Source organism: Bubalus kerabau, chromosome 17 (assembly GCF_029407905.1).
Source record: "Bubalus kerabau isolate K-KA32 ecotype Philippines breed swamp buffalo chromosome 17, PCC_UOA_SB_1v2, whole genome shotgun sequence".
NCBI classification, from domain to species: domain Eukaryota; kingdom Metazoa; phylum Chordata; class Mammalia; order Artiodactyla; family Bovidae; genus Bubalus; species Bubalus kerabau.
In genome coordinates this window covers 5966502-5993116 of record NC_073640.1, presented here as the reverse complement: position 1 = coordinate 5993116, position 26615 = coordinate 5966502, and the positions used below count along the sequence as shown (strand labels likewise).

General features: G+C 40.7%; 1 protein-coding gene across 2 annotated transcripts in view; it reads left to right on the top strand.

Moving 5' to 3' along the window:
* Positions 1-26615, top strand: part of LOC129631846 (craniofacial development protein 2-like) — a 41350-nt gene that overhangs the window by 1577 nt on the left and 13158 nt on the right. For both annotated transcript variants that reach the window (XM_055553107.1, XM_055553106.1), the window contains exons 2-6: positions 13393-13510; positions 14607-14826; positions 15133-15257; positions 24037-25008; positions 25529-25648. In XM_055553107.1, the coding sequence (XP_055409082.1) occupies positions 13393-13510; positions 14607-14826; positions 15133-15257; positions 24037-25008; positions 25529-25648 (1555 nt within the window). The remainder of the gene's footprint in view (positions 1-13392; positions 13511-14606; positions 14827-15132; positions 15258-24036; positions 25009-25528; positions 25649-26615) is intronic.

Below are 26615 nucleotides of genomic sequence, written 5' to 3'. Positions count from 1 at the left end.
CAGGCCAGAATACTTGAGAAGGTTGCCATGCTCTCCTCCAGGGGATCTTCCCAGCCCAGGGATGGAACCCCGGTCTCCTGCGTCTCTTGCATTGGCATGCAGTTTCCTTACCAGTAGCGCCATCTGGGAAGCTCTCCAAATGTCAGCATGATTACTTGAAAATTAGTTTTCATTGTAATCAAAGTTACCATGCACCTGCTTAAAAATAGTCAAATATTTCTAAAAGAATTATTTTGAAACTGAACCATTTCCATCACTTATCCCTGTCCATCCTCCACTGAAGAAACTGCTTTCTTTTAAAATTTGGTATTTCCATCATCTGTTGACTTAACCCATTCATATTAGGTCTTTTAACATCTCCTTGAGTCTTTCCCCTCTCTGCCAACACACACTTTTTCACCTTCAGACCCTTCTCACTTCCCCAGCCTGCCAGTGTTCCTATGTCAATTTGGGTTAGACTATTATTGTTTCTTTTTTTTTTTGGTAATGACTTTGAATATCATGTGACTGAACCATCTGGTATATGCAGTTACTGCTTTTCTTGCACTAGTTTTCTGTGGAGTTAATAATTGCCATTTTGTTGTTGTTTAGTCATCTATGTACTTATTACTGATTTGATCCTAAATGCTCAGAATTGTTTAAATCACCTCCCAACATATTTAGATTTATTAGATAATCATTTGCTATTTTGAAGTCCATCTTTGTCTTCTCATCTGCTCCTATTTGTCTTGGTTTTATAATTTTTAAACCTAAAATCTTCCATCGTGACCACTATGGATGTTTCGTTTATGTCCCTTTTCTCTTAGATTCCCTGTTTTCTTGGGTCCCATGATGTCTTTTTTCTTGGTGTGTTCCACCAAAATAAGAATAAATCCTCAAATAACTTTTTGAAGAAAGATACATGTTAGAAACTTTTTTTTTTGAGACCATGAGTATCTAAAAATAACCAGGTGACCCTCAGGCATGATTAATAGTTTGGTATGGAATTCTGTATCTGTAGTTTTTTATCTGAATTTTGAAGGTATTTCTCCATTATTTTCTAAGTTTCCAGTACTTTAATTAAAAAAATCTTGTTGCTAATTTTTACTTATTTACATAAAATTTGTCTCTGGACGCTGATAGAATCTTGTCTTTGTTTCTTCTGTAGCTTTTAAAATTTAGGGGGGACAATTTTCTTCATTTCATTTTTTTGGAATCATCATTATTTATATATTGACTCTTGCTACACCTTATGGACTGGTGCTTCTGTTGTTTTTTTTTTCTTTCCATAAACTGTCGATCAGTTTCCTCTCTGTGCAGCCTGGCTTTGGGGTTGTTGACTGGGGATGGCCAGGTGGGCTGCTCTTTGCACAGTGACTTTGAGGTTCTTAGAGGAGGTGTTTGGCGCAGTTACAGCACAGTACGATTGGTCGCAAGTCAGCAACCCTTCAGCTGTTTGACACTGTAGACCAGAAACTTCCAGAAGCCACTGGGGAGCGTGTGCTTTGTTTTCTTATTGTCCTCATAACCGGGGTTGGACATCACGATATTTTTAATTTTGGAAAAAAAAAAAATTTTTTTTTTTTTTTTTTTTTGAAAACTTTTAAATAGCATCATGTTCTGTTTCATGAGTGGAGCATCTTATTGCTCTATGGATATTAGTTACGCTTTGGGCTTCTCACTGTCTGAGATGGCCCACACTCTGTGTAGGTGTTTCTCCCCTTACTACTCTCCCTTGCCAAGGTGACTCTGTCCCCTGGGGCCACTTGAGCCTTTGGAGACAGCATTCTGTGTATGGAATGCATATCTCTCTAAATACATCTACTTATCTATCAAATAATAATGATAATAATGTTCTAAATATTTCTACTTTTAACTTATGTACAGTAAAATTCACTCTTAGAGTGTTCTGTGATTTTTTGACAAATGCTTATAGTTATGTAACCACGACTGAATTTAACAGTTTCAGGGCCACCTTTCCTACCCCTGAAAATCTGTGTATAAACAGTTTTATTTCCCTTTCTTCTGTGAACATAGCTTTTGTTTCTCTTGCTAGCCTCTTGTACTTGGTACAGTTCCAGTGTGTATTGAATAGGAGTGGTGAGCGTGGACATTCTTGCCTTGTTCCCAGTTGTAAGGAGAAAGCATGAGTGTTTCACCATTCAGTATAATGTTACCTACAGGTTTTTTCATAGATGCCTTAAGCACTTCACATTTTCACGTGCTGCAGTTCGTGGGGTTGCAAAGAGTTGGACACGACTGAGCAACTGAACTGATTACTTAGTCACATTACCAGGTCTGTGTAATTATGCAGATTTTTTGCCTTTTTTTAAACATTTTACAAATGAAGAGACTGAGGCACCCCAAGTTACTCAGCTAGATTAGATGGGCTGGGATTTGGATCCTGGCAGTCTGCATATACTGCCCCTCAGTCCTTATGGAATTAAAAAATTCCCTGTATTCTTTATTTGCTGAGAAGTGAATTTTGTCAAATGCTTTTTCACCATTTATTGCTCGTGTGGTATTTCTGTTTTTAATCTGTTAATGATTTTAAATTCATCCCAACCCACCCCCATAAAACTTACTGGATGTATTATTATTCTACATGACTAGATTTGGTTTGCTAAAATTTTATTGAGAAGTTTTGTGTTTGTTTATAAGGAATGTTGGTCCATAGTTTTCTGGTAATTTCCTTGTCTGATTGGTATCAAATAATGCTAGCCTGATAAAATGAGGAAACAACCTGTTTCCTCTAAGTTGTTTTTTAGTCACCCTAGGTGTTTGTTTTGGGCATTAACATGTTAGACACATTCTCTGATTTTTGCAGTAATTCTTAGTTGTTTGTTTCATGTTTAAGCATGGAGGACTGAAAAGGTGGTGCAAGCTTTGAGTCTCTGGACAAGATTTGTTCATTGGCTATAAAAGCGCTGAGGGCTTCTCTGGTAGCTCAGTGGTAAAGAATCTGCCTGCCAGTGCAGGAGACTCGAGTTCAGTCCCTGATGTGGGAAAATCCCATATGCCCTGGAGCAGCTGGGCCCGAGCGCCAGCCTGTGCTCCAAAGCCGGGGCCACATCTGAAGCCCTGGCGCCCTAAAGCCCATGCTCTGCAGCGGAGAGGCCGCTGCCGAGAAGCTCGCACGCCGCGGCTAGGGTAGCCCCTGCTCCCCCAACTTGAGAAAGCCCGTGCAGCAGCAAAGACGCAGCACAACCAAACATAAACAAAATAAAGCGAAAGAAAGAAATGCTGAGTCACTACACTGTACCCTTGAAACTAATATTGTTAATCCACTATACTCGTTTTAAAAAGATTTGTTCACTTTGTGCTGTTTTGTCTCTAGGGATGTTATTCTTACAGTAACCACATGGAATTTAATCATAGTTTTTGTTGTTGTATTGTTTGAAATTTGCTTTTCTCTTATCAGTGCGATTGAGTATCTTTTTTCATGTTTAAGATCCAGAGCCACATGCATTTCTTTGTCTGAACTGTCTGCAACATTCACCCAGTTTTATGAAGAAAAATAAGTGTATAGCAAAAGTGCATGAACTTTGTTGAAAACTAGAAAATGCAGGCAATTAAACATAAAATCAGAATGACTACATTCCCACCACCTAGAGATTATCAGTATTGATTTCTTAGTGAAACCCACCCTTATCTTTTTTCTATTCCCAAGTGTTGTTACTAATATTTGTATTTTTCCCCAACCTGAAATCATACTTTTTTCATGTTTCTTTGTAGCCTGCTCTTTTCAGTGAACATTCTCTCCCTGTTCATTTCAGTAAACTTTGAGATCATCTAATATACAAACCATATTCAGGTTTTCCCTGTTGACTCAAAAATGGCGACAGCTTTTTTGTTTAAATCATGGTTGAATTCCGGACTACTTCTATCATTCAGTTGTTGCATGCTTTACATCTGTTTTAATCTAGCACACTCATGTTTCTGTAACATAGATTGGCATAGGAGACCAGGCTGTATGTCCTGTGGAATTTTGTCTGGTTACTCCCTCATGGTATTAGGTGATTCCTTTGTCCCTTGAACTTGCGTTAAATTCGAGTGAGTGAGTGAAAGTCGCTCAGTCATATCCGACTCTTTGTGACCCCGTGGACTGTACAGCCCATGGAATTCTCCAGGCCAGAATACTGGAGTGGGTAGCCTTTCCCTTCTCCAGGGGATCTTCCCAAGCCAGGAATCGAACCCAGGTCTCCCGCGTTGTGGGCAGATTCTTTACCAGCTGAGCCACAAAGGAAGCCGAAGAATACTGGAGTGGGTAGCCTATCCCTTCTCCAGGAGATCTTCCTGACCCAGGAATCGAACCGGGGTCTCCTGCGTTGCAGGCAGATTCTTTACCAACTGAGCTATCAGGGAAGCCTGTGTTAAAATTAAAAGTTAGATCTAAATGCTTGGTGGGTTCAAATAAAATAATTTTAGTTTACAAAAAAAAGTTCATAGCTGATGTGTGTGTTTCATAATGCATAATATCAGAAAACAAAATACCTGATTAATTCCCATAGTTGTGACTTCTGGATCAGAATGAAGAGAGTTTGATCCCTTAATTGTGTAACTATTTTTTCCCTTGGAACTGGAAAGTGCTTTGTGTTATATTAGGTTGGCGCAAACATAATTGTGGTTTCAGACTGTAAATTTTAAATCCTAACTAGGCTCAGACATCTCTCTATTAATCAAAATAGGAACCATTACAATCAATACATATTTTTGCCAACAACAAATAAGTTTGTTTATTCCTGTAGCATAAAAATGTGTGCTTTGGGATTCAGAGAATTCTTGAAAAGCATTTTCTGAATCCTGCTGGTTGTGGAAGCATTTTCCGTGCTAAAAGTTGTCAAAATGCTTGAAGTGGTAGTCAGTTGAAAAGAGATCAGGTAATGGCAGAGGAAACAAAACTTCGTAGACCACTTCGTTCAACTTTTGAAGCATTCGTTGTGTGATGTGCAGTTGGGTATTGTCCTAAAGAAGAATCGGGCCCTTTCTGTTGACCAATGCTTGTTGCAGGCATTGCAGTTTTCGGTGCCTTTTATCGATTTGCTGAGCCTACTTATCAGATGTAATAGTTTAGCCAGGATTCAGAAAGCTGTAGTGGGTCATACTGGCCGTAGAGCACCGAACAGTGACCATCACCTTTTTTTGGTGCAAGTTTGGGAAGTGCTTTGGAGCTTTTTTGTCCAACCGCTGAGCTGGTCATTACCAGTTGTATACGATCCACTTTTCACCGCAGGTCACAATCCAATAGAGAAATGGTTCATTGTTGCGTAGAATAAGAAAAGATGACATGTCAAAAGGACTTTTTTTTTTTTTTTTTTTTGCGGACAGCTTATGGCACCCACTTATTGAGCTTTTTCACCTTTTCAATTCGCTTCAAATGCCAAACGACCATAGATGGTCAACCTTGGGTTCTTAGGCAACTTCTGTAGTTTTACGAGGATCAGCTTCAGTGATGGCTCTCAGTTGGTCGTTGTCAGCTTCCGATGGCTAGCTGATATCTCTGTCTTCAAGGTCTCCTTTGCAAAACTTCTTGAACCTCTGCTGCACTGTATGTTTGTTAGCAGTTCCTGGCCCAGATGTGCTGTTGACATTGCGGGTTGTCTCCGCTGCTTTGCAACATTTTGAACTCAAGGAAATCCCTCGAATTTTCTTTTTGTGTAACATTTCCATAGTTTAAGTATAAAATGAACAGCAAGTAATAAGTCATTAGCAAAAAAAAAAAAGAAAGAAATGTGCATTAAAATGACGTATAACATGACCACATTCATTTAATGTATTCCAGAATCAAATGGCAAAATTCAAATTGCTTTTTCACCAACCCAATAATATACTTAATCATTAAAACTCAAATTGTCTTTAACCTTACATGATAATCTTTGGTTGAATTACTACCATCATTGTGGTGAGAGAGTGAGTCTTTTTCTAGTTTTGTGGTTCTTTTGCATTTATTGTTTAATGTTGGGAAAGTTCAGCTTTTCCTTGTCAGTTGGGGCAGGATAAATATTTAGTTCATTTCTCTTAATTACCAGTTTTCAAAATTGGGAATAATCTTAATGGTAACCTAAAATGGTGCATAGTATTTTTTCCTGTCTTTTTTAAATTTGTAATTATCATAAAGGGGTAACAGTTTGGGAAGATTTTTTTTTTTTAATCAATGCAGTGTGTTTCAGTAACAGTTATTCCTTTTAATGGTCTCGTCATCACTTTGGGCCACTAAAAGTTCTTTCAAACTAGATCTTGTATCCTTTTAATGTGACCCATTATACCTAACTTCCTTGTTTTCTGGTACAGCAAAATTTCCCCATTTCAGCTTGTGCTTTCCTTCCCTCAAACCCGAAATTAGCTGCACTTTTTGGGGAACCCTTTTTGTGTAGAGTCATATGAAAGAATACAATCTGAGCTTTAAAGAAATGCTCATTGCTACTAGAGTAACATTGCTTCTCTGCTGTTTCAGTGTTCACTGTTCAGAGCTAGAAAATATTTACCTTAAAAGTGTTAAGAGTTCTGAATTTTTTTCCATGTAATCAGGGCTTTTAAACTTTTTTTTTTTTTTTTTAGTTTTAATTTTTTTAACACTAAAAACATTTTGTATTGGGGTACAGTCTGTTAACAGTGTTGTCATAGTTTCAGGTGAACAGTGAAGGGACTCAGCCATACATATACATGTATTCATTCTCCTGGAAACCCTGCTGGCGCATAACACTGCCATCCGGTCTGGCACATAACATTGAACAGAGTTCTGTGTGCTATACAATAGATTTTTGTTGGTTATCCATTTTAAATACAGAAGTGTATACATAACCTTCCCAAAGTCCGTAACTATCCCTCTCCTGACCCCTGCAACCATGAGTTCATTTTTTAATTCTGTGAGTCTAAGAGTTCTGAATTTTAAATTCAGCTTTAACATTTGTTTTCACTTAATTTATTTGATTTTATAATGGTGTCATTTCTCTTACTCTGAAGATCTGGATTCTTAGCGTTATTAGCAAAACAACTTCCTTTTATCTATATTATGAAAGAAATAGTTTGAAAATAACAACACTGATGTTATTTCTCAAAATAGAACTTTTCTGGTCTTTCATTTCAGTTTAGTCCCTCAGTCGTGTCCAACTCTTTGTGACCCCAACGCCAGGCCTCCCTGTCCATCACCAACTCCCGGAGTTCACTCAAACTCACGTCCATCGAGTCAGTGATGCCATCCAGCCATCTCATCCTCTGTCGTCCCCTTCTCCTCCTGCCCCCAATCCCTCCCAGCATCAGGGTCTTTTCCAATGAGTCAACTTTTCGCATGAGGTGGCCAAAGTACTAGAGTTTCAGCTTTAGCATCATTCCTTCCAAAGAAATCCCAGGGCTGATCTCCTTCAGAATGGACTGGTTAGATCTCCTTGCAGTCCAAGGGACTCACAAGAGTCTTCTCCAACACCACACTTCAAAAGCATCAATTCTCTGGAGCTCAGCTTTCTTCACAGTCCAACTCTCACATCCATACATGACCACTTGAAAAACCATAGCCTTGACTAGACGGACCTTTGTTGACAGAGGAATGTCTCTGCTTTTGAATATGCTATCTAGGTTGGTCATAACTTTCCTTCCAAGGAGTAAGTGTCTTTTAATTTCATGGCTACAGTCACCATCTGCAGTGATTTTCAGTTCAGATCAGATCAGTTGCTCAGTCGTGTCCGAATCTTTGTGACCCCATGAATTGCAGCACCCCAGGCCTCCCTGTCCATCACCAACTCCCAGAGTTCACTGAGACTCATGTCCATCGAGTCAGTGATGCCATCCAGCCATCTCATCCTCTGTCGTCCCCTTCTCCTCTTGCCCCCGGTCCCTCCCAGCATCAGAATCTTTTCCAATGAGTCAACTTTTCGCATGAGGTGGCCAAAGTACTGGAGTTTCAGCTTTAGCATCATTCCATCCAAAGAAATCCCAGGGCTGATCTCCTTTAGAATGGACTGGTTGTATCTCCTTGCAGTCCAAGGGACTCTCAAGAGTCTTCTCCAGCACCACAGTTCAAAAGCATCAATTCTTCGATGCTCAGCCTTCTTCATAGTCCAACTCTCACATCCATACATGACCACAGGAAAAACCATAGCCTTGACTAGACGAACCTTTGTTGGCAAAGTAATGTCTCTGCTTTTAAATATGCTGTCTAGGTTGGTCATAACTTTCCTTCCAAGGAGTATGCGTCTTTTAATTTCATGGCTGCAGTCACCATCTAGAGTGATTTTGGAGCCCAGAAAAATAAAGTCTGACACTGTTTCCACTGTTTCCCCGTCTATTTCCCATGAAGTGATGGGACCAGATGCCATGATCTTTGTTTTCTGAATGTTGAGCTTTAAGCCAACTTTTCCACTCTCCTCTTTCACTTTCATCAAGAGGCTTTTTTTTAGTTCCTCTTCACTTTCTGCCATAAGAGTGGTGTCATCTGCATATCTGAGGTTATTGATATTTCTCCTGGCAATCTTCATTCCAGTTTGTGTTTCTTCCAGTCCAGCGTTTCTCATGATGTACTCTGCGTATAAGTTAAATAAACGGTGACAATATACAGCCTTGACGAACTCCTTTTCCTATTTGGAACCAGTGTGTTGTTCCATGTCCAGTTCTAACTGTTGCTTCCTGACCTGCATACAGATTTCTCAAGAGGCAGGTCAGGTGGTCTGGTATTCCCATCTTTTTCAGAATTTTCCACAGTTGATTGTGATCCACACAGTCAAAGGCTTTGGCATAGTCAGTAAAGCAGAAAGATGTTTTTCCGGAACTCTCTTACTTTTTCTATGATCCAGCGGATGTTGGCAATTTGATCTCTGGTTCCTGTGCCTTTTCTAAAACCAGCTTGAACATCAGGAAGTTCACAGTTCACATATTGCTGAAGCCTGGCTTGGAGAATTTTGAGCATTACTTTACTAGCGTGTGAGATGAGTGCAATTGTGCGATAGTTTGAGCATTCTTTGGCATTGCCTTTCTTTGGGATTGGAATGAAAACTGACCTTTTCCAGTCCTGTGGCCACTGCTGAGTTTTCCAAATTTGCTGGCATATTGAGTGCAGCACTTTCACAGCATCATCTTTCAGGATTTGGAATAGCTCAACTGGAATTCCATCACCTCCACTAGCTTTGTTCGTAGTGATGCTTTCTAAGGCCCACTTGACTTCACATTCCAGCATGTCTGGCTCTAGGTCAGTGATCACACCATCTTGATTATCTGGGTCGTAAAGATCTTTTTTGTACAGTTCTTCTGTGCATTCTTGCCATCTCTTCTTAATATCTTCTGCTTTTGTTAGGTCCATCCCATTTCTGTCCTTTATTGAGCCCATCTTTGCATGGAATGTTCCCTTGGTATCTCTAATTTTCTTGAAGAGATCCCTAGTCTTTCCCATTCTGTTGTTTTCCTCTATTTCTTTGCATTGATCGCTGAAGAAGGCTTTCTTATCTCTTCTTGCTATTCTTTGGAACTCTGCATTCAGATGTTTATATCTTTCCTTTTCGCTTCTCTTCTTTTCACAGCTATTTGTAAGGCCTCCCCAGACAGCCATTTTGCTTTTTTGCATTTTTTTTCCATGGGGATGGTCTTGATCCCTGTCTCCTGTACAATGTCACGAACCTCATTCCGTTGTTCATCAGGCATTCTATCAGATCTAGGCCCTTAAATCTATTTCTCACTTCCACTGTATAATCATAAGGTATTTGATATAGGTCATACCTGAATGGTCTAGAGGTTTTCCCTACTTTCTTCAATTTAAGTCTGAATTTGGCAATAAGGAGTTCATGGTCTGAGCCACAGGCAGCTCCTGGTCTTGTTTTTGCTGATTGTATAGAGCTTCTCCATCTTTGGCTGCAAAGAATATAATCAGTCTGATTTTGCTGTTGACCATCTGGTGATGTCCATGTATAGAGTCTTCTCTTGTGTTGTTGGAAGATGGTGTTTGTTATGACCAGTGCATTTTCTTGGCAAAACTCTATTAGTCTTTGCCCTGCTTCATTCCGTATTCCAAGGCCAAATTTGCCTGTTACTCCAGGTGTTTCTTGACTTCCTACTTTTGCATTCCAGTCCCCTATAATGAAAAGGACATCTTTTTTGGGTGTTAGTTCTAAAAGGTCTTGTAGGTCTTCATAGAACCATTCAACTTCAGCTTCCTCAGCGTTACTGGTTGGGGCATAGACTTGGATTACTGTGATATTGAATGGTTTGCCTTGGAAACGAACAGAGATCATTCTGTTGTTTTTGAGATTGCATCCAAGTACTGCATTTCGGACTCTTTTGTTGACCATGATGGCCACTCCGTTTCTTCTGAGGGATTCCTGCCCGCAGTAGTAGATACAATGGTCATCTGAGTTAAATTCACCCATTCCAGTCCATTTCAGTTCACTGATTCCTAGAACGTCGACATTCACTGTTGCCATCTCCTGTTTGACCACTTCCAATTTGCCTGGATTCATGGACCTGACATTCCAGGTTCCTATGCAATATTGCTCTTTACAGCATCGGACCTTGCTTCCATCACCAGTCACATCCACAGCTGGGTATTCTTTTTGCTTTGGCTCCATCCCTTCATTCTTTCTGGAGTTATTTCTCCACTGATCCAGTAGCATATTGGGCACCTACTGACCTGGGGAGTTTCTCTTTCAGTATCCTATCATTTTGCCTTTTCATACTGTTCATGGGGTTTTTAAGGCAAGAATACTGAAGTGGTTTGCCATTCCCTTCTCCAGTGGACCACATTCTGTCCAATCTCTCCACCATGACCCACCCGTCTTGGGTTGCCCCATGGGTATGGCTTAGTTTCATTGAGTTAGACAAGGCTGTGGTCCTAGTGTGATTAGATTGACTAGTTTTCTGTGAGTATGGTTTCAGTGTGTCTGCCCTCTGATGCCCTCTTGCAGCACCTATGGTCTTACTTGGGTTTCTCTTACCTTGGGCATGGGGTATCTCTTCACAGCTGCTCCAGCAAAGCGCAGCCATTGCTCCTTACCTTGGACGAGGGGTATCTCGTCACCGCCACCCTTCCTGACCTTCAGCGTGGGATAACTCCTGTAGGCCCTCCTGCACCCACGCAGCCACGGCTCCTTGGTCGTGGGGTTGCTCCTCCCGGCCGCTGCCCTTGGCCTCGGGCATGCGGGCGTGGGGTATCTCAGCCCCAAAAAATAAAGTCTGACACTGTTTTCCACTGTTTGCCCGTCTATTTCTCATGAAGTGATGGGACCAGATGCCATGATCTTCGTTTTCTGAATGTTGAGCTTGAAGCCAACTTTTTCCCTCTCCTCTTTCACTTTCATCAAGAGGCTTTTTAGTTCCTCTTCACTTTCTGCCATAAGGGTGATGTCATCTGCATATCTGAGGTTATTGGTATTTCTCTGGTTTTTAACCTTTTGCTAAGGATGTACAGTCAAAATACTGTTTCTAAAGTACTTGGAGTAAATCCTTTCTTAGTGGGCTGTGTTATCATTTTGGTTATGTTTATTTAAACTTTGCTTAATTTAAGAGATTTTCAGAATCCTGCAAAGAGATCAACACAGAGAACTCTTGCTTCCACCACTGCCTACCCCACTGTGTTCTCCCCTGGCCCTTCCAGACCGCAATTTTCCTTAGTTTTCTGTTTTTCCTTACAGTTGTGCCTTTTTAGACTCCATTAGTATAAAGTAACACGGTACAGCGAGGTACCCACCCCTGTCGGTTTGTTGTAAGTCATTTTACTCCGCGTTTAGGAGGAAGCAAAATTACATTTGTGTGTTCAGATACCTCAAGAGACTTTCATTGACACTTGGAAAGTCAACATGACTTGCTTCAGTTTTAGAACCCTTGTGTTGACTATTCTGTCAGCCTCCAATGCTTGTTTGCCAGATTTTCTTAGGGCTGGCTCGCTCTCATCAGTTTTGCTTGCTTTTTTCCAGCAGTGAGTGTGTGTGTCTCTGGTTGCCCTGGGTCTCCTCTGCTTTCGCTTGGGCGTCCTCTGACCTTGGCCGGCAGGCCTGCACCCGCTTCAGTAGTTGCCGCTCTCGGGCTCAGGTGCAGTAGTTGTTACACAAGGGCTTAGTTAACCCACGACATGTGAAGTCTCCCCAGATCAGGGATCGAACTCACGTCTCCTGCATTCGAGGTGGCTTCTTATCCACTGTGCCACCAGAGAAGTCCAGGAATTTCCTCATTATTTTTTTCATTTTCTGAAAAATTTTTAGTCATCTTTATTTTGTGAATGCCTCTCTGAGGAGATTAATTATAAAGGTTTTTTTTTTCTTTTTCCTAGTTTTGTTTCCTCTAAATTCCTTTGTTTGTTCTCAGTCTTGCCTTTGATAGTAGAGGCTCTCCTCAAGTGTGTAGTGGTCTTAGTTCATTGTGAGTGAATATTTAAAAGCTAATTGGAAGTGCAGGGTTATGAAAAATAGCACTGTTTATAACGGCCCCAAACCAAATGGCTATCAACAGAGAAATGGATAAATAGTGGTTTAGTCTACAGTAAAACTATTTAGGGATGAGAATAAACACACTACAATTAAATGCAAGGAACTGGGTGACTTACAAATGGAATGTTGAGTAAAAGATGATGTATGCAAGAGTACATATTATAAACTTCTTCCTAAAGTTCAAAAACAAAACTAATCTGTGATGTTAGACTTAAGAATGGCGGTTCTCGGGGGCATGTGGCTTGATGCTAGTGATTGCAGTAGGGCCCCAGGGGCTTCTGCAAGCCGCTCATGTTCTGCTTCTCAGATGGGTCTAGTTACACAGGAGTGTTCAGTTTGCTTAATTTCATTGACCTGTACTTTAGCTCGTGTGCTTTTTGGTATGTTATACTTGCAGTAAAAGCTTATGTGAAGTAAAGAAGAATAAATCTGGTTGAATCTGTGTGTACAGGATCTGTTGACAGCTACCCACAGAATGTGGTCAGACTGGGCATCCAAGGAGCACTTTTGTTGGGGACCCTGAGTGTCACTGTCCGAAGGTGGGAAATCGATATATTTGCTTTTTCTGCTATGTCTACCTTGAAGTCTTTAAGCCTTTTTCTAAGCCTCTTTTATTGATAAGACAAGGTATGTTTTGTTTAGTTTGGAAGATGTCCAAGATGAGGTAGAAACATCAATTTATTCTTTGAAAATTACAGAAGTAGTTTTGGAATTTCTGTTCATTCTTTCAGCATATGCTTCTAAAGACATGCAGATATATGTGGAGCATAGCAGAAATTGCAAACGTTAAATATAAGTGGGATGAGTTAAGGACGGAATTATGGACTGCCCTGGAGGCCTGGAACGGTGAACTTACCCTGTCTTCAGAAACTGGGAGGACAACCCTCAGAAAATTATACTTTAGTCTGGTGAAGAACAGAGGAAAGCACTAGACTTTTTTTCTGAATGAAAATGTGTCATCTTGATATCAAAATTTTATTTCTGTCTGTCTGACCACCTTATGTGATTTCAGGTGGAGAATGTCATGAAGATGCTGTAAATGAATTAGTGAAGGAAGGTGAAATGGGTGCTGAAGAGGAGACACAGAAAACCAAAGGGACAAAAAGAAAGGCTGAGAGCGTTCTGGCCAGGTGATGCTGCCCTCAAGGCCCTGAAGTCAGGGGCTGTTGACACAGCCATCCAGATTGCTGGCATTGGTCTGATGACAGATTTCTTGCTGCTAGAACTTCTACCCTTTTCTCATTGAGGGAAATATTTGGAGACATTTTAGGATTTAATTCTTACTCTCTGGAAAGCTTTAAAAATGTTTGAGCTTTAATTTTTTAAAAAATTTATATGTAATAAGTGTGCTTGATTTAAAATGAAAAACTTAGAAATTCTCTGGCTGTCTAGTGGTTAAGACTCTGCTTGCCGTGCCATGGCCTGGGTTCAATCCCTGGTTAGGGAACTAAGATCCTAGAAGCTGTGTGATGTGCCAAATAGAAAAAAAAGGGAGGGGGGGAAGAAAGGGAAAACTCAATTACTAGAAAAAATATGTACCCCATCCCTAGCCTTTGTTGCTTTGTGAAATTATGAAATTTCTCAAGTTATTTAAGTCAGATAAGGGAATCTTTCAGTATAAGTCTTCCTGGACATGAAAAAGTAGATTGTAGAAAAAGAATTTTGAATATTAGGTGATTGATTTGAAGTCAGAATAGTGTTAAGCAATTTAATCTTGGGTTCAATGCTTTTATCCTTGAGTTTTTCTGTATTCCATTTTTGCTGTCTTCAGAAAATATTCAAGAAACAAGGCTCCCCACTTCTCACCCAGTGAGAACCCTAGGAAGAGATGGTGTGGATAAATCTGAGGCTCTCGTTAGTCTCTCTCATCAATCAGTCTCAAAAGTCAAAAATATCTGGCGTATGTATGTTCTTAGAGCTCTCTTCTTGAACATACTGATTCTGTGAAGTGATTTCTTGGTGAGAATAGCTAGTACTAACTCAGAAGTAGAACAGCATATATTTTGGTTCTAAGTGTTTTGGGAAAATGCTAACTGTAGGAGTTGGGTTCTTTTTTCCTTCCACAGAATCTTAGCTTACCTCTCACACTCACTGTATCCTGTGTGTTAATCAATAGTCCCTGATTTAAAGTCTTCTGAGGTTTACAACATTATGTTTGGAATTCAGGAAGGGATAACTGAAAATATTTTGCCTGTTTATTTTGTTTTTTCTTGTGATGGTGATTAGGAAGAGAAAACACAGTGGCCTCTCACCGCAACACAAGGACGAGGAGGATTCCAACAGGGAATCTGGAGGGAGTATTAGTGAGAAGGAAGATGTAGCTGCAGAGCAGGAAAAAGGTGCCGAGTCAGAGGATGCCAGGGAAGAGGAGGTGGAGGAAATGTTGGCCAGCTCCGTCAGTGACCTAGAACCAAAATCAGAAGTGCCTCCGAGTACACAAGTTAAAGTAAGTTAATAGTTGAATGCGATGAATGTTTTTCAGAAATTCCCCAGATAGATATTTTAAATTTGCAAACTCAGATTTGAGGCTTAACAACAGAGATCAAACTAGTGGCCTTTTAATATTAACCCTACCAAGTGAAAAGCAAAATATTCCCTATGGGAGGAAACATAAGATTTTCTAATCAAATCAATTTTCAGTGAGAATTCAAGTGTTTAGAGATGAAACAAATGTTAAGAATTGCAAGGAACAACATGTTTGAGTGGAACTTTTAGTTTTCTTTTTGTATCAAACTTAATACACTTTTCATAGACAGGAGAGGAGAATAAAGAGATGGCTTCAAGTAAAGTGGTCAAAGCAGAAGAACAAGAGAAACCTAAAGAACCAGAAGAAGTTAAAGTCACCAAGGTGTTGGATATTGCTGGTGAAAAAGTCAGGTAGGATGACGTTTACAAACTTCAACCTGGTTCTTTTGAAAAGGAACATCTTTCTTTTAATAATATTTATTATTTATTTATTGGCTGCACTGGGTCTTCATTGCTGCACCTGAGCTTTCTCTAGTTGAGGCAAGCAGGAGCTCCTTTCTGGTTGAGGTGCACGGGTTCCTCATTGGGGTGGCTTCTTTTGTTTGGGAGATAAGGCTTAGTTGCTCTGTGGGATGTGGTATCTTCCTAGACCAGGAGTCAAACCTTGCGTTGCAAGGTGGATTCTTAACCACCTAAATGGAACATCTTTTTAAATGGGGTTAGACATTTGTCCTCGTACCAACACATCTAAATAGTTTGGAAGAATTCTATTAGAACTCAAGGTTCTTTTCTATTAGAACTCAACAGTGGCTCCATTAATTATCAGGGAACATGAGAATGGTCCTTTAACATGTGGTAATGTAGTTTGGAGGTAGTATGAAGTGGATGACTAAATAGAAACAAGAAAATGTAAGAGTTCAGCATTATATGGGTTCCACCTACTTATTGCCATGCATTGTGACTTTGGCAATTTCTCCCTTTATTACTTTCCTTAAAATTGGCGTATGTGAAAAGTGAAAGTTGCTCCGTTGTGTCTGACTCTTTGAGACCCCATGGACTACACAGCCCATGGAATTCTCCAGGCCAAAATACTGGAGTGGGTAGCCTTTTCCTTCTCCAGGGGATCTTCCCAACCCAGGGATAGAACCCTGGTCTCCCACATTGCAGCAGATTCTTTATCAGCTGAGCCACAAGGGAAGCCCAAGAATAATATAGTGGGTAGCCTATCCCTTCTCCAGCAGATCTTCCCAACCCAGGAATAGAACCAGGGTCTTCTGCATTGCAGGCGGATTCTTTACCCACTGAGCTATCAGGAAAGTCCCCAACTTTTTCATGTATAATCCATGACCACCCCCCCCCCCCCAAACCTTTGAGTCAGGTGACAATTAAAAGTACTAAGAGACATAGACCAAGGATACCACATAAACCAATTAGAATCAAATGGGTTCAAGATGGCAGACAAGTTAACTTCCACTGGACCTTGATCCTCAAGCAGCAAGCTAAGTGACACACCCAGAGGCACCATGACAGTTCCAACGCACTATCAGAAGACCAGAAAGTGGGCCATGGCCTAGCTCCTGGACATCTTCACCCCTTCCCCAGAACACTTGGAATAGTCCTCCCACTCGTTAGCAGATGAAATTACCCAGCTCATGACAGCTAACCATGCCACATTTCTAGAGAAGTTTGATTCTATTACTATTATCTCAATATTATTTTTTCAAGCGATTCATAGGTTTGTTACTAGCTTAGAAAAGCAGTATAGTCTTAATACTCTTGGCTGTTCTGGATGAGAGCCACATGCCTAGAATTTCCTCTTCCCCGTTTATTTAAAATTATAATATGAAAACAGCAGATCTGAAGATACAGCTAGATAACGGATAAAGTTCCTGCTGGCATAGTGATTTGATTTAGGTCTGTCGTGAAATGATTAGTAATAACTGTATTTTCAGAAGTCATCTTCCATGCTTTATCAGTAGTCAGTTCCAGTCATTTATCCCATCAAGTTATAATTAAATTTAAGTTGTATTTCAATGGGAAAAAGGGATTTCCTATGTGTGAATTTTTTTTTATGGAAAATACAACTCAGAACATTCTATGAAATGTGTTAACTTATAGGAACTGTTCTTCAGGCTTTAAACTTTCACTCCTACTCTTATAATTTATTTGCTTTTGAAAAAGATGTTGACTCAGTTCCATGTGTGAAAATACTAAGATGATCACGAATACCAAACTGGGAATGCCCTTATTCTTCAGATCGTAGGAATCCATGCTTTCACTGCTGAGGGCTTGGGTTCAGTTCCTGGTTGTGGGAACTGAAATCCTGCAAGCTGGGTGTCTTGGCCAAAAAAAAAAAAAAACACCCAAAAGACCCCTCCAAACCAAGCAGGTAGATTAGCATGTTTTACTGCGTAATTGAGATCCTTAAATTGGGGACCATATGGTTATCATTTCTCTTTTGGAAGAAATAAGTTTATTCTGTATTTCATCATTCTTACGTCACTTTCTTCATAACCATTGTACCTCAACATGTATGATAACACCCACTTTTATGATCAGCTTTCAGTTTATCAAATATAGTCTTTTAAATTTAATGCATTAGCTTTACATAATTCATAGGTTTTACTACCTTGATAATAATAATGGGGTTTTTTCTTTTTGTTTTTTTGTAGTAAGATGTTTTTCAATGAAGGAAGCAGTGTGTTGATTTATGTTCTAACACAAACTCCTTAATGTAAACTGTTTCCCTGTCCAGCAGCTGTGTCATTGGAACTTACTCTTGCAAACACTTAAACTTCGAATCTCATCTGATGTTATATGATCATACTTTTAACTGGCAGATAACTGTCAGTTAATGTTTGTAAGCAAGAAACGGATAAGAGACTCCTTTATATCATCAGATCAGATCAGTCGCTCAGTCGTGTCCGACTCTTTGCGACCCCATGAATTGCAGCATGCCAGGCCTCCCTGTCCATCACCAACTCCCAGAGTTCACTCAGACCCATGTCCATCAAGTCAGTGATGCCATCCAGCCATCTCATCCTCTGTCGTCCCCTTCTCCTCCTGCCCCCAATCCCTCCCAGCATCAGAGTCTTTTCCAATGAGTAAACCCTTCGCATGAGGTGGCCAAAGTACTGGAGTTTCAGCTTTAGCATCATTCCTTCCAAAGAAATCCCAGGGCTGATCTCTTTCAGAATGGACTGGTTGTATCTCCTTGCAGTCCAAGGCACTCTCAAGAGTCTTCTCCAACACCACAGTTCAAAAGCATCAATTCTTCGGCGCTCAGCCTTCTTCACAATCCAACTCTCACATCTATACATGACCACAGGAAAAATCATAGCCTTGACTAGTTGAACCTTTGTGGGCAAAGTAATGTCTCTGCTTTTAAATATGCTATCTAGGTTGGTCATAACTTTCCTTCCAAGGAGTAAGTGTCTTTTAATTTCATGGCTGCAGTCACCATCTATAGTGATTTTGGAGCCCAGAAAAATAAAGTCTGACACTGTTTCCACTGTTTCCCTATCTGTTTCCCATGAAGTGATGGGACCAGATGCCATGATCTTTGTTTTCTGAATGTTGAGCTTTAAGCCAACTTTTTCACTCTCCTCTTTCACTTTCATCAAGAGGCTTTTTAGTTCCTCTTCACTTTCTGCCATAAGGGTGATGTCATCTGCATATCTGAGGTTATTGATATTTCTCCTGGCAGTCTTGATTCCAGCTTGTGCTTCTTCCAGCCCAGCCTTTCTCATGATGTACTCTGCATACAAGTACAGCCTTGATGTACTCCTCTTCCTATTTGGAACCAGTCTGTTGTTCCATGTCCGGTTCTAACTGTTGTTTCCTGACCTGCATATAGGTTTCTCAAGAGGCAGGTCAGGTGGTCTGGTAATCCCATCTCTTTCAGAATTTTCCACAGTTTATTGTGATCCACACAGTCAAAGGCTTTGGCATAGTTAATAAAGCAGAAATAGATGTTTTTCCGGAACTCTCTTCCTTTTTCCATGATCCAGCGGATGTTGGCAATTTGATCTCTGGTTCCTGTGCCTTTTCTAAAACCAGCTTGAACATCAGGAAGTTCACGGTTCACATATTGCTGAAGCCTGGCTTGGAGAATTTTGAGCATTACTTTACTAGCGTGTGAGAGGAGTGCAGTTGTGAGGTAGTTTGAGCATTCTTTGGCATTGCCTTTTTTTGGGATTGGAATGAAAACTGACCTTTTCCAGTCCTGTGGCCACTGCTGAGTTTTCCAAATTTGCTGGCATATTGAGTGCAGCACTTTCACAGCATCATCTTCCAGGATTTGAAATAGCTCAACTGGAATTCCATCACCTCCACTAGCTTTGTTCATAGTGATGCTTTCTAAAGTCCACTTCACTTCACATTCCAGGATGTCTGGCTCTAGGTGAGTGATCACACCATCTTGATTATCTGGGTCGTAAAGATCTTTTTTGTACAGTTCTTCTGTGTATTCTTACCACCTCTTCTTAATAGCATCTGCTTCTGTTAGGTCCTTACCATTTCTGTCCTTTATCGAGCCCATCTTTGCATGAAATGTTCCCTTGGTATCTCTAATTTTCTTGAAGAGATCTCTAGTCTTTCCCATTCTGTTGTTTTCCTCTATTTCTTTGCACTGACCGCTGAGGAAGGCTTTCTTATCTCTCCTTGCTATTCTTTGGAACTCTGCATTCAGATGCTTATATCTTTCCTTTTCTCCTTTGCTTTTTGCTTCTCTTCTTTTCACAGCTATTTGTAAGGCCTCCCCAGACAGCCATTTTGCAGTAGGTGTTGCGAGAAGGGCAGACACACAAACCATAATCACAGAAAACTAGTCACTCTAATCACACGGACCACAGCCTTGTTTAACTCAGTGAAACTAAGCCATGCCGTGTGGGGCCACCCAAGACGGGTGGGTCATGCTGGAGAGGTCTGACAGAATGTGGTCCCCTGGAGAAGGGAATAGCAAACCACTTGAGTATTCTTGCCTTGAGAACCCCATGAACAGTATGAAAAGGCAAAATGATAGGATACTGAAAGAGGAACTCCCCAGGTCGGTAGATGCCCAATATGCTACTGGAGGTCAGTGGAGAAATAACTCCAGAAAGAATGAAGGGATGGATCTAAAGCAAAAACAGTACCCACTGGTGGATGTGACTGGTGATAGAAGCAAGGTCCGAAGCTGTAAAGAGCAATATTGCATAGGAACCTGGAATGTTAGGTCCAGCTGCCCCTGCTGTGTCGCTTCAGTCGTGTCTGACTCTGTGCAACCCCATGGACTGCAGTCTACCAGGCTCCTCCATACATGGGATTTTCCAGGCAACAGTACTGGAATGGGGTGCCATTGCCTTCTCCGTTAGGTCCAGGAATCAAGGCAAATTGGAAGTGGTCAAACAAGAGATGGCAAGAGTGAACGTTGACATTGTAAGAATCAGCGAACTAAAATGGACTGGAATGGGTGAATATAGCTCATATGACCATTATATCCTCATGGTTAGCTTCATGTTAATCACTTTGGAGCATTAATACTGCGTTGATGATGATTGTCCTCAGCATATCACATCATTACCACCTGACATTGGTGCTGATGAGTTAGACTGCTTAGGCGCTATCTGTCAGTATTCTCCATTACAAAGACAGTCTTTTCCCATATAATCATTTTTGGGACCCATTAAATCTTGATGATGTGAATTAAGAATGTATTTTGCTGCCAGAAATCACCCTGGGAACTACTGAGTTGTCCAGCAGAGGGAAGTAGAACACTGATGGTGAGCCTCTAATGCTTTCAGTGTCCTAAAAAATACACAGAAAGAGTTTACTATGCCACTAGGAATGCAGTGTTAAATATTGGAAATCTTTCTTGGTTTGTATTATTTCTCATGTATTACATTGGATATCTGAGGAAGATGTATTATAACTTTACCATTGACTTGACAGTGATAAAGGCTGGTGAATAACTATTGTTATGAGAAATCATTAAATTTTCTGATCAAATTAAATTTTATGGATTTATTAATATTTATAAATATAGTTGACACAAATTTTTTTTTTCCTTTTAAAAGCAAATGTATGGTGATTTTAAATACCACATGAGTATCCGGAAAGCCTGCTGTTTCTGTCATTTGTCAGAAGAGGGCAGCCCCATGTCTATCAAAGAAACAAATATAAATGAGGAAAATCATTTTTTTTCCCATAAATATTCACACTCTCACACATATTTTATATTCAAAAGTAATATATTCTTATTACATTCAACATACACATTGCAGAGTTATATACTGTGCCAGATGAAACTTCTCTGAAAGTCAGCAGCATAATACACGTGTATTTCTTACTGGTTCGGAGAAGTCCAGTACAGGTTGGGTAGCACTCTGTCTTACTACCCAGCCAGGCAGACACACAGGAAATACACCGACTTGAGACTTGCTGTGTCACGAAGAGTGAGGAGATACATTTTCATTTAATTTGTCTGTTTTGAGAATGAAACTTGTGCCATCAGCCCTGCCCTTTGAGTCTAGGACTTCTGTGGTTTTCATTTCTACAAAGAGGAACGGGTTCTGTTGGTTGATTGGGGTCAGTAGCCTGTGGTACGAGGTAGAGAAGGGAATCGGGGACCAGGGTGCTCCTGATATGAACATTCAGTTGGTGTTAGCCCCACTCCTTTCCTCCACCTTCAGAGGTTCCTGGTATCTCAGTTTCCACAGCCTTTGTAGGATATGGCTTGTTTATTGGCCATTCCACATGGCTGCAGCTTCAGAGAGCAGAGCACACACCTCAGTCACCTGCTGACTTGTCTGTTTGCTTTCCACCTTCAAAAAAATTTTAATTGACATCATTCTCCTGTTACACCTGTTCTTACCCTTGTGTAGTTCTACCTCTGTAAATTTATTACCAGTATTTGGTAGGGTTTTGGTAGACAGTGGAGAATAAAGAATGTGTTCATTCCATCATTTCCAAGTGAAAGATTCCACTTGTTCTTCATGAACCATCTTAGGTCTCTAGATTCTGCCCAGGGCAAGGAGATTGAAAGCAGCTTTCTAAGCCAGTATTCTTGTACTCTGCATTAAGCCTCAAAGTGCACGTATGTTTGTTTTGTTTTTTTTTCTATAGCAGTATAAGGAATCACCCCAAGAATTAGCAGCTTAAGACCATGTTCTATTACAATTTCTTATAGTTCTGGCATAGCTGGACTTAGCTAAATGTTTCTTGTGCAGAGCCCCTTTTGCAGTTGTCCTTAATGGCTGGGTCTAGGAGTATCTTGAAAGTTTATTTACTTCCATGTCTGGTGCTTGGGTTAGGAAGACTCAAGACTTGGGATCTGGAACAGACACCTTAGGTATCTCTCTCTCGGTATTGTTGTGTGTTCTCCAGCATTGTGGCCTCAAGGCAGACACGTTTTCTGTGGTAACAGGGGTTTTAGAGGTTCATTATTGAGAAGAGAATCACCTGAAAGCTCTGTTATTTTTCTTAGCAAGTCTTAGAAATCATGTAGTGCCCTTCCCACTGAACCCTGTGAATTGTGGCAGCCACAAAGTCCCATCAGTTTCGGGGAGCAGGGGTGACATATACTCTTACTTTCATAGGGGTAGTGTCAGGTTCTGGAAGAACATGGGAGTTGGGAAATTGATGGCAACTGTCTTTGGGAAATAGAATTTACTAAAGGATTCTCTCTAGCAGTGCTACTTCATCTCTAGATGAGAAAAAGTAACCTAGCCCCTTAGAAATTAGTGTTTTCACTCGTGGGTTGTAAATGTGTTAGCTGTTGCTACAGGAATGCTACAGACCATCCCAAAACATAGTGGTCTACCACCAAGCATTTTATTTGTTAAACCTGTGTTTCTAGATATTGAGGGTTCAGCTAATCTAGGCTTGTCTCCTAATTGCTGGTTGGGTTGAGACATGCAGCATGTGTCTGTCAGCCATCTGGGACCTGCAGCTTCCTGAGGCATATTCTTGTGGCTGAAGAGATATTCAAGGGCAGGTGGAACAGTGCAAATGCATTTAAAGCTTCTTTTCCTGTCACATCAGTTAATGTCATTGACCATTGAAGTAAGTCATATATCCAAGCTCAGCATCAGTGGAGGGGTGGGGAAGTATTTTCTTGGGCAAGAAGGAAGAAGTGAATTATTTGGGGAATGGTATTCTATAATCATAAAAATTCTCCCTCTTTTGTTTAATTCTTCTCTCTTTACTGAGAAGTTTACCTAGAATAGTTATGTTGTTCAGTAGCCAAGTCGTGTTCATGTTCGACTCATTGCAACCCAGTGTCCTGTCCCACGCCAGGCTCCTCTGTCGTCCACTGTTTTCCAGACTTAGCTGAAATTCATGTCCATTGAGTCTGTGATGCTCTCTAAACATCTCTTCTTCTGCTTTACGCACCCCTGCTGCTTCTCCTTTTTTGTGTCTTTCATTTTCCCAACATCAGGGTCATTTCAAACGTGTCAGCTGTTCACCTCAGGTGGCCAAAGAATTAGAGCTTCAGCATCAGTCCTTCCAATGAATTTTCAGGATGGATTTCCTTTAGGATTGATGACTTTGATCTCCTTGCTGTCCAAGGTACTCTTAAGAGTCTTTTCCAGCACTGCAATTCGAAAGCCATGAATTCTTTGCTACTCAGCTTTCCTTATGGTCCAGCTCTCATATCTGTACATGACTACTGAAAATACCGTAGCTTGACTACATGGGCCTTTGTTGGCAAAGGGATGTTTCTGCTTTTTAATATGCTATCTAGGCTTATAGTTTTCTTCCCAGAAAGCAAGTATCTTTAAATTTCATGGCTGCAGTCACCATCCACATTGATCTTGAAACCCAAGAAAATAAAATCTATCATAGCTTTCACTTTTTTTTCTTCTATTTGCCATGAAGTGGTAGGACTGGATGCCATAATTTTAGTTATTTTAATGTTGAGTTCAAGTCAGCTATTTCATATCCTCTTTCACCCTCATCAAGAGATTCTTTAGTTCCTGTTCACTTTCTGCCATTAGACTGGTATATGTATATCTGAAGTTGTTGATATTTCTCCTGGCAGTCTTGATTGCAGGTTGTGATTTATCCAGTCTGGAATTTCATATGATGTACTCTGCATATGAGTTGTATTAGCAGGATGACAATATACAGCCTTGTTTTACTCTTTTTACCAATTGTAACCTGTCAGTTGTTCCATGTGTGGTTGTGTTTCCTCTTGACCTTCATACAGGTTTCTCAGGAGACAGGGAAGGCCTGGTATGTCCCCGGAACATGAGCCCCCCAGATCAGAAGGTGGCCAACATGCCACTGGGGAAGAGCAGAGGTCAGTTACTAATACTTCCGGTAAGAATGAATCAACTAAGCGAAAGTGGAAACGACGTTCACATGTGGTCGTGACTGGTGAAGAAAGCAAACTCCGATGCTGTAAAGAAGAATACTGCATAGGAACCTGGAATGTTAGATCTATGAATCCAGGTAAATTGGATGTGGTGAAGCAGGAGATGGAAAGAATAAACATCGATATCTTAGGAATCAGTGAACTAAAATGGACGGGAATGGGCGAATTGAATTCAGATGACCATTATATCTATTACTGTGGGCAACAGTCTCTTAGAAGAAATGGAGTAGCTATCATAGTTAACAAAAGAGTCCGAAATGCAGTGATCGGGTGCAATCTGAAAAATGACAGAATGATTTCAGTTCGTTTCCAGGGCAAACCATTCAACCTCACAGTAATCCAAGTCTATGCCCCAACTCCCTATGCTCCAGAACCTGAAGTTTACCGGTTCTATGAAGACCTACAACACCTCTTGGAAATAACACCAAAAATAGATGTCCTTTTCATCATAGGGGATTGGAATGCAAAAGTAGGAAGTCAGGAGATACCCAGAATAACAGGAAAATTTGGCCTCGGGGTACAGAATGAAGCAGGGCGAAGGCTAATAGAGTTTTGTTACCAGAACAGGCTGGTCATAGCAAACACCCTTTTCCAACAACACAAGAGACGACTCTACACATGGACATCACCAGATGGTCGATACCGAGATCAGATTGATTATATTATTTGTCGCCAAAGATGGAGAAGCTCTGTACAGTCAGCAAAAACAAGACCTGGAGCTGACTGTGGCTCAGATCATAAGCTCCTTATTGCAAAGTTCAGGCTTAAGTTGAAGATAATACCAAAAACGACTCGGCCATTCAGGTATGACCTAAATCAGATACCTTATGATTACACAGTGGTGGTGACAAATAGATCCGTGCGATTAAGAGAGTAGAGGGCACAGGAATTAGGCCTGATGGAGAGTGGGACCAGATTTTGGGTGGTCTTGAGTGTGAGGTTCAGCGGTTTGTATTTTATGTTCTGAGTTAATACTGATCCATCACAAGAACGTAGGTAGAAGAGTAACGATGTTTTTCTGTTTCTTTGTTTGAAGTCATCCTTTGAGGTTAAAGCAGTCGTAGTCAGTGAAGATACTTTTTAAAATTATTTTATTTTTGTTTTGGTTGCCCTGGGTTGTCAGTGCTGCTCATTGGCTTTGATCTTTGCGGAGAGTGGAACTACTCTCTTTAACTATTATAGTGCGCTTTAAACATGAAACTCAGCAGCTAGAGTTTAGAGAAAGGCCAGTGCTTTTTTCCTTGTTATTTATGCCCTTTTCATAGATTTTGTTTCCTTTTTTTTTTACCCTCTTATGTACTTGATGTCTCCTTCTTTGATGCAGGGGGACCAATGAAGTGGGTGAGACCTCTCAAGAAGCAAAATCTGTGTTCAAGCAAACTGAAAAGGGCAAACCTCAGGCTAATGTCCCTTCAAATGTGTCATCAGTTCCTGGTGGATCAGGGTGAGTACTGTGTCTCAGGCCTAGGTGTATCTGGCACATTTGAGAAGATGTTTTCAGTACAAGGATGCTATTTGCCTATAGTTTTCATGCCTCTCTTTCTTGAAAGAAGGATTCTTTCTGCTGCTGTTGTGCCTTTGCTGAACGTGAACATGAAGTCGCTCTGTCATGTCCGACTCTTTGCGACCCCATGGACTGTAGCCTACCAGGCTCCTCTGTCCATGGGATTTTCCAGGCAATAGTACTGGAGTGGACTGCCATTTCCTTCTCCAAGGGATCTTCCCAACCCAGGGATCGAACCCGGGTCTCCTGCATCGTAGACAGATGGTTTACCGTCTGAGCCACCACGGAGTCACCAGGATGACTTGAGCAACTGTCAATTCGTTTGTTTTTGTCACTTCCAGTTTTATGCCTTTGCTGAAGTACTTGCCAAAATGAAGGGTGTAGAGAGAAATTAGCCACAGTTTTTTTGGTTAATTCTGAAAAAAGTCCTGATTTACATTGTTAGACACAGAGTTGAACAGGTAACCCTAATTTAAAAAAATAATTTTTGTATGAAAGTATCAGCAGTTCATCAGAACTTTTAGTAAGTTTTGAGTGGAGTACTTGCTTCCACCCATAAGGATCTCAGAGGAATAGAGAAAGGTCAAAGCTGACTTATAGTTTTATTAGCACATTATCAAGAACTCAATAGTTTTTCTCCCTACATATTTTCCATAGTACATCATTTATCCTGAGAAGACAAGAATTCTTTCTTTGGAAGAAGGGATAATTTCTTTTTAACCTACATGCAAGAAGTAAAGCGCACAGGTAGGAGTAGTCAGGGCACTCACCGAGGGAGGGGAACACGGACCACGCCGCCACAGCACTGATCACCTCTGCCTTCTGCGGTGTTTGGCTGCATGTGACCCATTGTTAGTTCACTGACATTTCAGTCAGTTTGCTGCTGCTGCTTAAAACTGCAGTGCAT